Source organism: Triplophysa dalaica, chromosome 14 (assembly GCF_015846415.1).
Source record: "Triplophysa dalaica isolate WHDGS20190420 chromosome 14, ASM1584641v1, whole genome shotgun sequence".
Classification (NCBI taxonomy): Eukaryota; Metazoa; Chordata; class Actinopteri; order Cypriniformes; family Nemacheilidae; genus Triplophysa; species Triplophysa dalaica.
In genome coordinates this window covers 18,587,067-18,598,738 of record NC_079555.1, presented here as the reverse complement: position 1 = coordinate 18,598,738, position 11,672 = coordinate 18,587,067, and the positions used below count along the sequence as shown (strand labels likewise).

Here is an 11,672-nt window from a genome sequence, read left to right as displayed (position 1 = left end):
TTAAAAAGCAAACATAATTTCACAACATAACTGAATCGAGCCACAGCACAACGAAATCGAGCCACAACACAACGAAATCGAGCCACAACACAACGAAATCGAGCCACAGCACAACGAAATCGAGCCACAACACAACGAAATCGAGCCACAGCACAATGAAATAGAGCCACAACACAACGGAAATGCTCCCGACCACTAGGAGGCATCAGCGCCAGAGAACATTAATCAGTATGCGTGTAGAAGAGGCTGTCGAGTCGTTTGGAGGAGATTTTACAACGTAAGTACATTCAACCGGTGCTTTTAATGTTAATGTTGCTATATATTTGGATACAATTACGTATATACATGCATATTACCAAAATTGTTAAGTAAACTATTCGTCACTTTCCTTTCTTGTAATTGGATTGATCATTTTTTATCATTGTCTTCTAGGCTGCCATGTTTTGTCCCTTTTGTGGAAACGAACTTGGGACTGCTATTGCCTTTTGTGGCTCTTGCGGTTCTAATGTCCAAATTTTGTCAGAGCACGGTATGATTATATATATATACTATACTATACTATATATATATGGAACTATAATTTACGTCATCAATAGGAATGTTTGACTTAGTGCAGTGCTGCGCAGACATATCGTCATATCATACTCGCACAATAGGCTGCATGAACTCGGACACACCTGTTGTGTGAGGCAGGCGTTTTAACCATTTACAGTTGTAACACTAAAAAGTTTGAAAGTAATGTTTTGAACGCTTGTCATTAGGTCCTTCATGTATAAACATTTGTATATTTTTATCATTACTCTTTGTTGATAACAGTTTTCCCAATCAAAGTTTCTGAAGAGGATCTTCTTCGCAAGTACTTTAGAGATGGACACACTTACAGTGTAATTTTGGATATTCTGGCATCAAAGCACAACCTCAAATTCAGCCTTCGTACCTTAAAAATCAAATTAAACAGACTATCATTGTACAGACGAAAAAGCTACACACCTTTGGACATTGTTCAGGCAGCAATTACTGAGGAGTTGGATGGTCCTGGACAGCATTATGGGTACTGCACAATGTGCCAAATACTACGTCAGAAATACAGTCTTACAGTTAACAGACAAGATGTAATGTATATGATGGCAGATCTTGATCCATTAGGAGTTGTACAACGATCAAGAAGAATGTTTGTAAGAAGGGTTTACCATTCTTTGGGGCCAAATCACACCTGGCACGTTGATGGATATGACAAATTAAAACCCTATGGTTTGGCCATAAGTGGCTGCATTGATGGATACTCTCGGAAAGTGATGTGGTTGGTCTGTGGAGCCAGCAACAACAACCCAGAAGTTATAGCTCATCATTACCTGCAGTGTGCCACTGAATTTGGGGTCATACCAAAGCTTCTTCGCACGGACTGTGGCACTGAAAATGGAGTAATGGCTGCAATCCACTGCACTCTGAGATCAAACCACCAAGATGAACTTGCAGGGGCTGCAAGTCATGTGTATGGCGCATCAACTACCAACCAAAGAATTGAAAGCTGGTGGTCATATTTCAGAAAACAAAGGTACAGTATGGTCACAGTCATTAATATTTGTACCTACGGTTTTTGCTTAACTTTCCACTTAAAGGCGGGGTGTCCAATTTCTCTTAGCTGTTGTTGATGTTCAAATCGACAAAACAGACACACCCCTACCCCCATCTTTTGCTTTCGTCAGAGCTCAACTAATGTCTGTCCTCTGCACTGTGCACCTTACTGCTGATTGGCTACAAGCGTAACAACAAGCATAAATCGGACACCCTGACTTTAAAAGACTTGAAACATGTTCTAGAAAAATAGCATATTAATTAATTCCCTAAAGCATGTTAATATTATTGTTGGTTTAATTACGCAGGACTCAGTTCTGGATGGATCTTTTGAATGACCTGAAAGAGAGACAACTTTTTAATGGCAGTCATGAGCACATATGCTTGGTGCGTTTTGTCTTTTTGGGCATGCTACAGAAGGAGCTTGATGAAACCAAAGAAATTTGGAACACACACACCATTAGGGCAGTTAAACAATCTCGCTGTCCTTCTGGGAAACCAGATGCAATGTTCATTGTTCCACACAGGTTGGTGTACGTTATGACTAATATATAATACTAGTGTTTGTAATAGAATTGTTAAAGACATGAATACTCTCCCTCATACTGTATTGTTTCAAAGCCATGATGCTTTTTATGCAGTTCCTATTTATTTGTAAAACTGAGATTGCTGCTTAACTGTGTTGCAGGGATAGAGCAAAACAAATGCAAATACATGGTTAAATTCAAGATTAACTTTATTGCATAAAAATGCTGCACTTTGTATCAAATTTTGGTGCTGCAAATCAACCTGAATGATAAATATAATGGTAAACATTGTTTTTCTGATTTACCTCAAAGGTTTAATGGAACCGATTGTGGATTCCCTATCTCACAGGACAACCTGGACCAGTATCTGGCTGAACCCACTTTGAGTATGTGTGGAGATGACCAGCTTCAAGCAAACTTTGAAGAACTACATTCACAGGGCAATTCTACTACACCTCTGAACTGGGAGACTGGTGTGGAAAATTACATAACCATGAAGAACATTGCTGAAATTTAAAGTCAGGTAAGATTTCAAACTTTCATCAAACAAACACAAAACAGTAACCATTACTACTCACTGCAATCCAAAACCAGGTGAGTTTTGTATGCCAAAGTCCATTGGATTTTTGAACTCTTCATAACTTTTGGACATTGGTAATTTGATTGTGTTGGTACAGGTACTAGCAATAGGATAGCTGGAGGTCCTCTCAAAGCAGAGTTTGGGTTGAGGGACAATTGTCGAAGGAGGCAGTGAATCCAGTCCTGTAGCAAACATCAGGATGTCCTGGAGGGAGAGTCCTGCTTCTTGTTCTAAAAAAAATAGAATCCGTTAAACATTATGAACTATGTACATGTACAACAATAAAATGTGATGTTTAGTCCTTAACCTCCTGTGTCAAGTAGATAGTCTCTCCAATATCCAATTATTCTGGTTTCTTCTTGTCGCCTGGTGCTACCTACTTCACTGAGCTGAGCCTTAAAGATAGCCTCCAATGATTCAGGAGTGAGTTTCTCAACACCACAGCACATGTATGGAGTGAATACAATTGGATGCTGCTCTAGGGCATTGATGACATCCAATGTCGAAAGACCATCCCTAAATCTGGAAGACAAGCATTAATCACAGAGTCTCTACGACAGTATAGATAGTGATAATATGGTCTCAAATTAACCACAAACATACCTCTGAATTGAGTACTTATTTCTGTATATTATGTACCACTGTATGAAATCCTTTACAATGTTCTGTTTGCCTTCTACACTTTGTGGATACTCGAAACATCCGGCAGTCTGCAGCAAGCTGGAATACTTATCAATGAGCATGTGTAATTCATCTAATGATGCAGCACCTGATATCTGGGGCAAACAGAGTTAAAGGATTATTCCACCAAAAAAATGTATTTGACCCTCATGTCATTGTAAATATGTGTATGACTATTTCTTCTGTGGAACACAAAATATATTTTTATAGAAATGTTTTAGTGGATTTGTGTCCATACAATGGAAGTCAAAAGGGCCAATGTTGTTTCTTCACCAAGAAAGTCATACAGGTTTGCAATGACATGAGTGTGAATAAGTGATAAAAACATTATCATTATTAAACTACACCCAAAAGGAGCAATTCAATAGGAATCCATTTTTAGAATATAGTACAAATTAGACACTTTTAAAACTGATAAACAGAATATCAATTCAAATCATAGTAAATTTACGTATTATATACGTAAAATACACTAGTGGGTAAATCGTCAGTGGGCGGGGTCACACGGACCAAAAGCAGACATTCCGGCACGTAACATACATTTTAGATTGGAATAACAGGCTATAGCATTGTCTTTTGGACAAGCCAATATATGAACTTAGCATGTTTCCTAAATGTCTACGAACATATTAAAGTATTGTTTTGATTTAATACAGTAAAATTATAATATACAGCTCCTTTAAGCATAACTGAAGATTGACTGTACCTCGAGCAAGGCTGCCTTCATGATCTCATCTGTTACATCTTCAATTGTTCCATCGAAGTCAATCCTCCCAGTAAGGTTATTGTACAGCATCTCTGAGAGAAAGCGAGGACCTGGACCACCATGAACTATAGAAACTGCGATCATCCGTCCAGCAAGAAAGTATTCATCTTCTCTGGCAGCTGTAGTAAATTAATAGTTTTTCCAGTTAATTTAACAAGATAATTATCAAAAGGGCAGGTAGGAAGTCGTATTAAAAGTACAAGTTCACAATTCACCTGCACTGTTAAATGTGAGAAATCTCTGATGTTCTGGGCCCTCAAAGATTCTTCGAGTCCTTAAACAGTCCATTAAGAGGGTTAGAAACTCCCGTTTTGGACCACCCGTGTCTACTGCATCTTCAGTTGTCCCTTCATCATCTGTGAATTTGACAAGCATGTCATGTGAGGGGTCATATGAGGCACGTTTGAAACCACGAGCTGCTCCATCCCAAACATTAGCTCGATTTATGTTGAATCTGCTGCAAGATGTCTTTATGATCTTCGATGAGAGATCTGATACAATGTCTGCAGGAGTTAATGCATCCCTGCTGTAAAACAAAAGGAGGTTTAAATTAAGTAAAACAATAATAATTCAATAAAAAAATAATAACATGATGTTAAGAGTAGAGAGTTAATTACAACCTTTCCTCTTGAACATAAGGTCTGCTCCCGCCTGACTCTTCGGAATCACTTTTAATTACTATTGGTGCATACAACCGTGTGTAATTTCTGTAAAAAATCATTAAGAGAAATTTACGTTCATCAACTGACTTTAAATAGGACTTGTAATTTCTTTTTGGACGGACAATCAGCTCACGTGTAGCAATTTTGAGGGCCCTGTGTGTGGTTTTGTATATTTGTTCTGTTCTCTCCTCCTTCCTAGTTTAAAGAAAAATAATTATTAATATTAACATTATCAACTACAACTAGCTGAGCAACTAAACATAGCAAGCATTAGTTCATTTAGTAAACATAAAAACAACTATAGGCAAGCCTACATTTTACTTTAGTGTTAACATATTCCTTTGAAAAGTTTGAACTTACTTGGTCTAAAATTGGCTGAGGGGGTCTGGAAAATCATTGAATCGAACATCAGAATTGCATACATATTGTTTTAAAATCTCTAAACACTTATTTTCATTATGTTATAATCATGCCTGTCTGATGTGCTTTCTGCTTTTGGGGTGCTTGCTTCATTTGGTCCGTCCCAAACCTGGATACATAACACAAACATTATGTTAGAGTGAATTTGAAGTAAATACTTATTAGGAGGCATAAAATTAAATGTACTCACCAAAGTGTCACTCTCAGAGTATGGACTGTTAGAGGTAGATTTTATGATCACTTCGCTGTCTTCACTTGAAGAATCTCCACTATCATCTCCAAAAAAAAAAAAGCAGTAGTAGTTATGGGTCTTTGAAAAATGTGCTTTGATTATAACTGATTTCTGTATATATTGTTGTAAATGTGTTGTCTAGGTGGGAATTATTCAAAGTAAAATTTGCTTACCATTGACTGAAAAGTCTTGAACTGTGCATGTGAAGAGAGTTATTCGTTGGTAAGCCTTCCCTAGTGCCTCTTTGTACAGTTCTATTCTGAAGGGTGTGTTTGTTCCTGGAATGTGTTTCACTTCTGCTCCATCGGGGTACAGCAACACATAGGGGCCATCTTGTATGTCTTGATTAAAATCTTTTACTTTTTTTACTGCAGCTGTTAATAGTTGCTCTGAAGACCAATTAGGTTGAACCTCAAGAGGCAGGGTCTTTCCTCTAACAGGCTTTAGTACACCATTATGTCTCCACATAACTCCAACATAAATCTACAAATGAAAATAAAACAAAACTGTCACAATAACATTTTATTAATGTAGTAAGAGTGACTGTATAGAAAAGAAAATGTAACTTTTATACCATTTATTGCAACCCCATAAAAGTTTTAATCTGAGAGATAACATTTAACCTTAACTGGGAGTTTATCAATAATAGACTCATTTACATTTATGCATTTGGCACATGCTTTTATCCAAAGCGACTTACATTGCATTATCCTATACATTTATACATAGGTATGTTCAATCCCCTTGGATCGAAACCTGTTGACCCAATGCTCTTACCACTGAGCTACAGGAAAGCTACAGAAAAGACTGAGCTACAGGAAAGACTCATTTGAGATAAGCAAAATCTGCTACGAACCGGTTAGATAGTGCCACATGCATATTGTCGATTGGCTAAGAATGTCAGTTTTTTTTCTTAACCCTAAGAAGTCCATGAACTATAATAGTTCAGTTTTTTGTGATATAATGTGGAAAAAACATGCTTGAGGGAAATGTATTCTACCCATAATCATCTTAATGTAAAAGCAGTGGTATTTCAATTGCATCCAAGAATGTGATCTCTGCCATTTGCTGACGTTTGTTGTTGACTGGACTACAAGACTTCTTACCTCACTGAAGCTGCCTGCTCTTGTCGGACTTTCAGGCAATGCTAAGTGCATCTCAAATGAGCCTTATGTCAAATGATATAAATTTATGTAAAAGCTATAGAAAACTGATAAAAAAACAATAGGTTTTCAGCCCTTCGGGCTTGAAACCATAATAAGAAAATACCTTTACAGTTTTCTTATCCTTCTTAGATGCCTGGCATTTCTTAGTAAAGAATGTTTTCCTCTCCTTCTCTTTCAAAGCCCTGAACTTCATGAAGGAATCCAATGAACTTCTCCCTGTATTTCCTGCTTTAAACACAATGCCCAGTCAAATCATATGAAATGCTGTAATGTAACTCTCCTAAAAGTTCTTCTGTTCTAAATATAGGGTTCGATAGTAACAACCTCCCTTCTACCTTCACTTGTGCTTGGCTGATTTTCATCAGGAACTTTGTTGGAAACATTCTTCAGAAATTTTACACTATGGCCACATGCACTGCAAAATGCAGGACAGCTTTCCACTGCAGCGCCACAAAACGGACAATACATTGTGATCTGTAAAGAAACACTTCAGGAAACAAGTGGCCTTTGATTTTAGAGGTTCACTGAGACTATGATCTTATGACATTACCCCACATGAAAAAACTCTAGTTTTCTATAGTCTTCTATGATAAACTGTAATAAATAGTAGTAGCCTATATATTATTAGTAGTATAAAAAAAATACTTATAGTATAAATAGTAAATTCATTCTGTAGCATTTTCTATAGTAAACTGTAGTTTATTTCAGTATTTACTACAGTACCAAATTATTTGACTACATTTTACTACAGTTCAAACTATACTACAGAGGTTGTCAACTTTCAGTCAGAGTTTAGCTCCAACTCGGATCCTTACCCGTCTGCTGCTCTATTTGTACGCATGTTCGACTTTATGCAGCGTTACTTTGATTATGTCATGATGTCATATGCCTATCGTTCTGCGCTGCATTCAGACGAACGGGCGTGGTTAGATTGTATAGGTGTGTTTCATCAGAGCTAAAGCTAAACCCTGCTGGAAAGTTAACATTGCATAGTATCTATTCATGTGGGATGCTTAACAAACACAAATAACAATGAATTCGATCAATCCAATTACAAGAACGGATAGTGACGAATAGTTTACGTAACAATTTTGGTAATATGCATGTATATACGTAATTGTATCCAAATATATAGCAACATTAACATTAAAAGCACCGGTTGAATGTACTTACATTGTAAAATCTCCTCCAAACGACTCGACAGCCTCTTCTACACGCATACTGATTAATGTTCTCTGGCGCTGATGCCTCCTAGTGGTCGGGAGCATTTCCGTTGTGTTGTGGCTCTATTTCGTTGTGCTGTGGCTCGATTTCGTTGTGTTGTGGCTCTATTTCGTTGTGCTGTGGCTCGATTCAGTTATGTTGTGAACTTATGTTTGCTTTTTAAATGTCGTTATGTTGTGCACTATTGGGCCACCGTACTTAACAGACTTTCCGAAAAGCCCGCTCACAGTAACTTGCACGAGAACAAAGCGCGTTATTGCCCAAGATTAAAAAACTGCGCACGAGCACAAAGCGCATCCTCGCCCGAATTTACGCTCTATGCATAGAGAATTGTCGACAGTGACAACAGCGCCTACTGCGGTCACAAAATATCACGGGTAACAGAAAATTTTGTTACACCTGCTCATATACACTTGTGTATGTGTGCGCGTGTGTGTGTGTGTGTGCGCGTGTGTGTGGCGTGCGTGAGTGCCTGGTAATATTTTACTAATCTATATATATAGTGATATAGTATAGTGCAATTATTTACATATTTAATATTTGCACAAGATTGTGTGAAGACGTGTGAAGATTTCCAGTGAAATGAGTGTACAACGAGGCCCTTATAAAAGGTAGCTACCCAACAAACATTGGTCCGACGTAAACGTCGTGTCCCTGGCCGAAAATAGTCGCGGTAGGACGACACTAGCCGGTAAAAATATGTGACATATAAAATTTCCTAAAAATGCATTTAGATACATGCGTAGATGTCATCAGATCTCCAGGGTTGCATATATGATTGTTACTTTGACTTCAGCTACGTTTAATTATATAAATTGAAGTGGTTGAAAGGGCGTCCTCTTGTGACGTCCTCTACACGTGCATTTTTAGTCCATCGTGACCCTCTGTAAAATTCTTATGAAATAAGCAAAAGAAATCCTGCTTACCTTGAATAACACTGCAATGATTCATTTGAGTGCCCAATTAGTTTTAAAAATGTTGTGAATAGACGTTGACTGACGTTACACGTCATGCACCCTTTCACAATTTAAAGTGGATGATTGCCAAAACTATGCGGTCAAAATCCGTAATCCATACTCCAGTCCAGTTGGTGGCGGTAATGCTCCTTCAGTTGATTTACCATCCGCAATAAACTCTAAAGAAGAGGAAGACTCGGTAATGTCGGTTTGATTTATTTCGAAAAGTGACGGAGTATTACAAATACTTCTGTTGGGTAAGTACATTTTGTATAGTTTTATTAATGTGGTTGAGTCTTACTTGTTGGACACGAAGGAACTGAAAGAAATGATGCGCACATGGTCAGCTGCCACGTAGTTTGTGTTTGGCTAAAATTAGCTAGCAGGCTAAAAGGTCGTTTAAAGTTAGGCTTTACACTAGTTTCTACACTTGAGCTGTGCTGTGTAACGTTAATGCTTCTTGCTAGGATATTGATAGCAAAATCATCAATCCCCCAAACTGCTAACTCGTTCCCTGCCACAGTTATCTTGTCATTTAAAAATCAACCGTTCACTGCCAAAGACGAGTTATTATTCATTACAGAAAATGTATTGTGAGCCATCAAAGTTTAGAGAAAATGTTAAAAAACCCTGAAGCTGGCTGCGAGAACTTTTTTTGTAAAGGCTGGCAGGTAAAGAGCTAACGTTGGCTGAGTTTTGTGTCAGTTACAATTAACATCAAGTTGAGTAATTTCATGCAACTACAGGAACAATGTGTAAATAAATCAGGGGTTCCAAACCTTCCTTTGGGACATCCGGCCTAATTGTTTGTATTAAACACAAAATGTGACAGCAAGAGTCACATTCAGTTTAGGTGTAGTCATGTGTCCAGGTGTGTCTGTACATATTAATGAACAGATTTTTCTTTCAGGATTCCAAAGGAATATTTTCCATGCTTTTCGGTTTTAAAGATGACTTCAGCGAATAGCTGGCATTCTGGAACATGGCAAGTCTACATCTTCTATTAAGAGATTGCATTGTGACAAAGAATGTGTGTGTTTGTGTGGATGTTAGTTTGTGTTTGTTTGTTTTTCTCTTTCTCTGTGTATAAACAAATATTTGGGTAGTTAACAAAAGAACCATAGTGATGGCAACAAATCTGAAAACAAACTGTAATTTTTCTGAGGTGAAGTAATCCTGAGTCATTTATTTCACAGAATCACGTTAAATGCCTTTATGGTGAAATTTATCATGAGGGGTGGTGGTCAACTTAAAAAGAAGCCATTCAAAGCTATACTATATAGTTCAAGGTAATTTTGGCCTTATGACATTGCAAAAATCTCTTGTTCCTTGTCTATTTTTTCATTTATGTCATTTTTATTTTCTCTATTTAGTGGACTTCTCTGTAAGAACATCAGGTTTTACCAGAAATACCACTTTTACAAAGTTTAGAGGGTCTTTCTCAAGGGCACCACTAATCTAACATATATTCTTTGTCACAATCTAGACTCTTCATAGAAGATGGAGACTTGCCATGATCAAGAATACCAGCTATTTGCTGAAGTTCATCTTTCAAAACGAACAGCATGGAGTACAGTACTCATCAGGTGCTTTTGCTACCCGTAAATACGTTTATTCTAGTGTTATTTGTAACTTTATGACATTCGGTTATTCTAGAGAAGAATAAAGTCTAATACATGTTAATTACAATCTTGTATGTATTTTAAATTTAGTTGTGTGATAATCTGACTTTTTCTAAATACATTCATGTAATTTACCTCAAATCTTGCCTTTGATTTTTTTTCTACTTTTTTAATATTCATCTTCTTTTCTCTCACTCAGATGCTGTGAACAGGTGTAGCCCAAATGCAACAGATTCAGACTTTGATGCAGCAATGGTGGAACACATGAATCACACTCCTGGCAGAGCCGGTGGTCGGGGACCAAGAAAATGAGTTAACATTTTGAAAAAAATGGACTTAAGTAGTTTCAAATGTGTTTCTGTAATACTGTACTTTTGTCATTTTCATGTTTGATTAATGGCTGCTGAACATCAATGTTAAACTCCATTGCTATCGAGATTCTACTATTTTTATTTTCTTGTTTGAATAGTAGCTGTAATACAAATGGAAGACAATTAAAAAATGTGATGTTCACTATAAAATATGATGTGCTAAATTAAGACACTTATTTTTGCTTAAGTCCACATATAAAGTGTTATTGTTTGTGATGTACACGTGATTGAAACGTTTTATAGACGTTCAGGTCAGACCGGACCGATTTTGGACCTTTTTAAAACTTATGTCAATTTAGGACACGTAAACCTTTAGACATAATTGCTTGCCTTGCACGATGTTACACAACGCGAGTATGATTATATTAAACACATTCTTATATATACGCTTACATTAAGCAGCTACACATCTAGTAATAAACGTCCGGAAGCGGACACATTTGGACGTCCAGGGACGGGCAGAAAAGACGTGGAAATCACGTTCAGATGACGTCAAAGACGTCGGTTCAACTTTCATTTTGGAACTATTTTTCAACCGTGACGGGACGTGTCGGAATTACGTCTTTTCAACGGTCATTAAACGTCCAAATGTTTGTTGGGTATGCGTCTTTTCTTGTGATTTTTATTAAAGCTGAATGTAGAGAAACAATTAATTTCATTATGTTTATACAGTAATAAATTATTTTAATTACTATATTAGTAATGCTAACACATTATAGAAATTGTACACCTTGCGTAATAACCATGTTTAGACAAAACACGTGTTTTTTATACAGTTAAAACAACAAACAACATGGTTTGTAGTATTTAACACAAACAATACATAGTTAAAAAAAAATTACATAGTAAATTCATGGTTTGTCTAAGAGTAATCAATGCACCAAAAAACA

The 11,672-nt window shown here is 37.0% G+C and overlaps 2 protein-coding genes and 1 long non-coding RNA gene across 5 annotated transcripts; 2 read left to right on the top strand and 1 right to left on the bottom strand.

The window, feature by feature from the left end:
• LOC130435120 (uncharacterized) lies at positions 1 to 2,619 on the top strand. 3 transcript variants are annotated; one of them, XM_056765448.1, is made up of 5 exons: positions 1 to 529; positions 817 to 1,051; positions 1,147 to 1,555; positions 1,884 to 2,102; positions 2,415 to 2,619. In XM_056765448.1, exons 2-5 carry the CDS (start codon positions 1,030 to 1,032, stop codon positions 2,617 to 2,619), a joined length of 855 nt encoding a protein of 284 aa, XP_056621426.1. In that variant the 5' UTR covers positions 1 to 529; positions 817 to 1,029. The 3 variants fall into 3 exon arrangements, with proteins under 3 accessions (XP_056621426.1, XP_056621424.1, XP_056621425.1); XM_056765446.1 differs by having other exon boundaries at positions 817 to 1,555; XM_056765447.1 differs by having other exon boundaries at positions 817 to 1,555; positions 2,452 to 2,552.
• Positions 2,620 to 2,621: 2 nt separating this feature from the next.
• Positions 2,622 to 7,805, bottom strand: LOC130435119 (G2/M phase-specific E3 ubiquitin-protein ligase). Its single transcript, XM_056765445.1, has 14 exons — positions 7,783 to 7,805; positions 6,945 to 7,049; positions 6,713 to 6,834; positions 5,617 to 5,926; positions 5,402 to 5,487; positions 5,265 to 5,320; positions 5,152 to 5,176; positions 4,925 to 4,986; positions 4,750 to 4,836; positions 4,345 to 4,655; positions 4,070 to 4,248; positions 3,286 to 3,458; positions 2,990 to 3,204; positions 2,622 to 2,912 (listed from the first exon to the last, which is right to left on the bottom strand). The coding sequence occupies exons 3-14, from the start codon at positions 6,800 to 6,802 to the stop codon at positions 2,677 to 2,679; spliced, it is 1,830 nt and encodes a 609-aa protein (XP_056621423.1). The 5' UTR covers positions 6,803 to 6,834; positions 6,945 to 7,049; positions 7,783 to 7,805; the 3' UTR covers positions 2,622 to 2,676.
• A 2,179-nt stretch (positions 7,806 to 9,984) lies between these two features.
• Positions 9,985 to 11,368, top strand: LOC130435121 (uncharacterized). Its single transcript, XR_008908771.1, has 3 exons — positions 9,985 to 10,078; positions 10,276 to 10,375; positions 10,611 to 11,368. It is a non-coding gene; the product is annotated as an uncharacterized LOC130435121 (long non-coding RNA).
• The last annotated feature ends 304 nt before the right edge of the window (positions 11,369 to 11,672 follow it).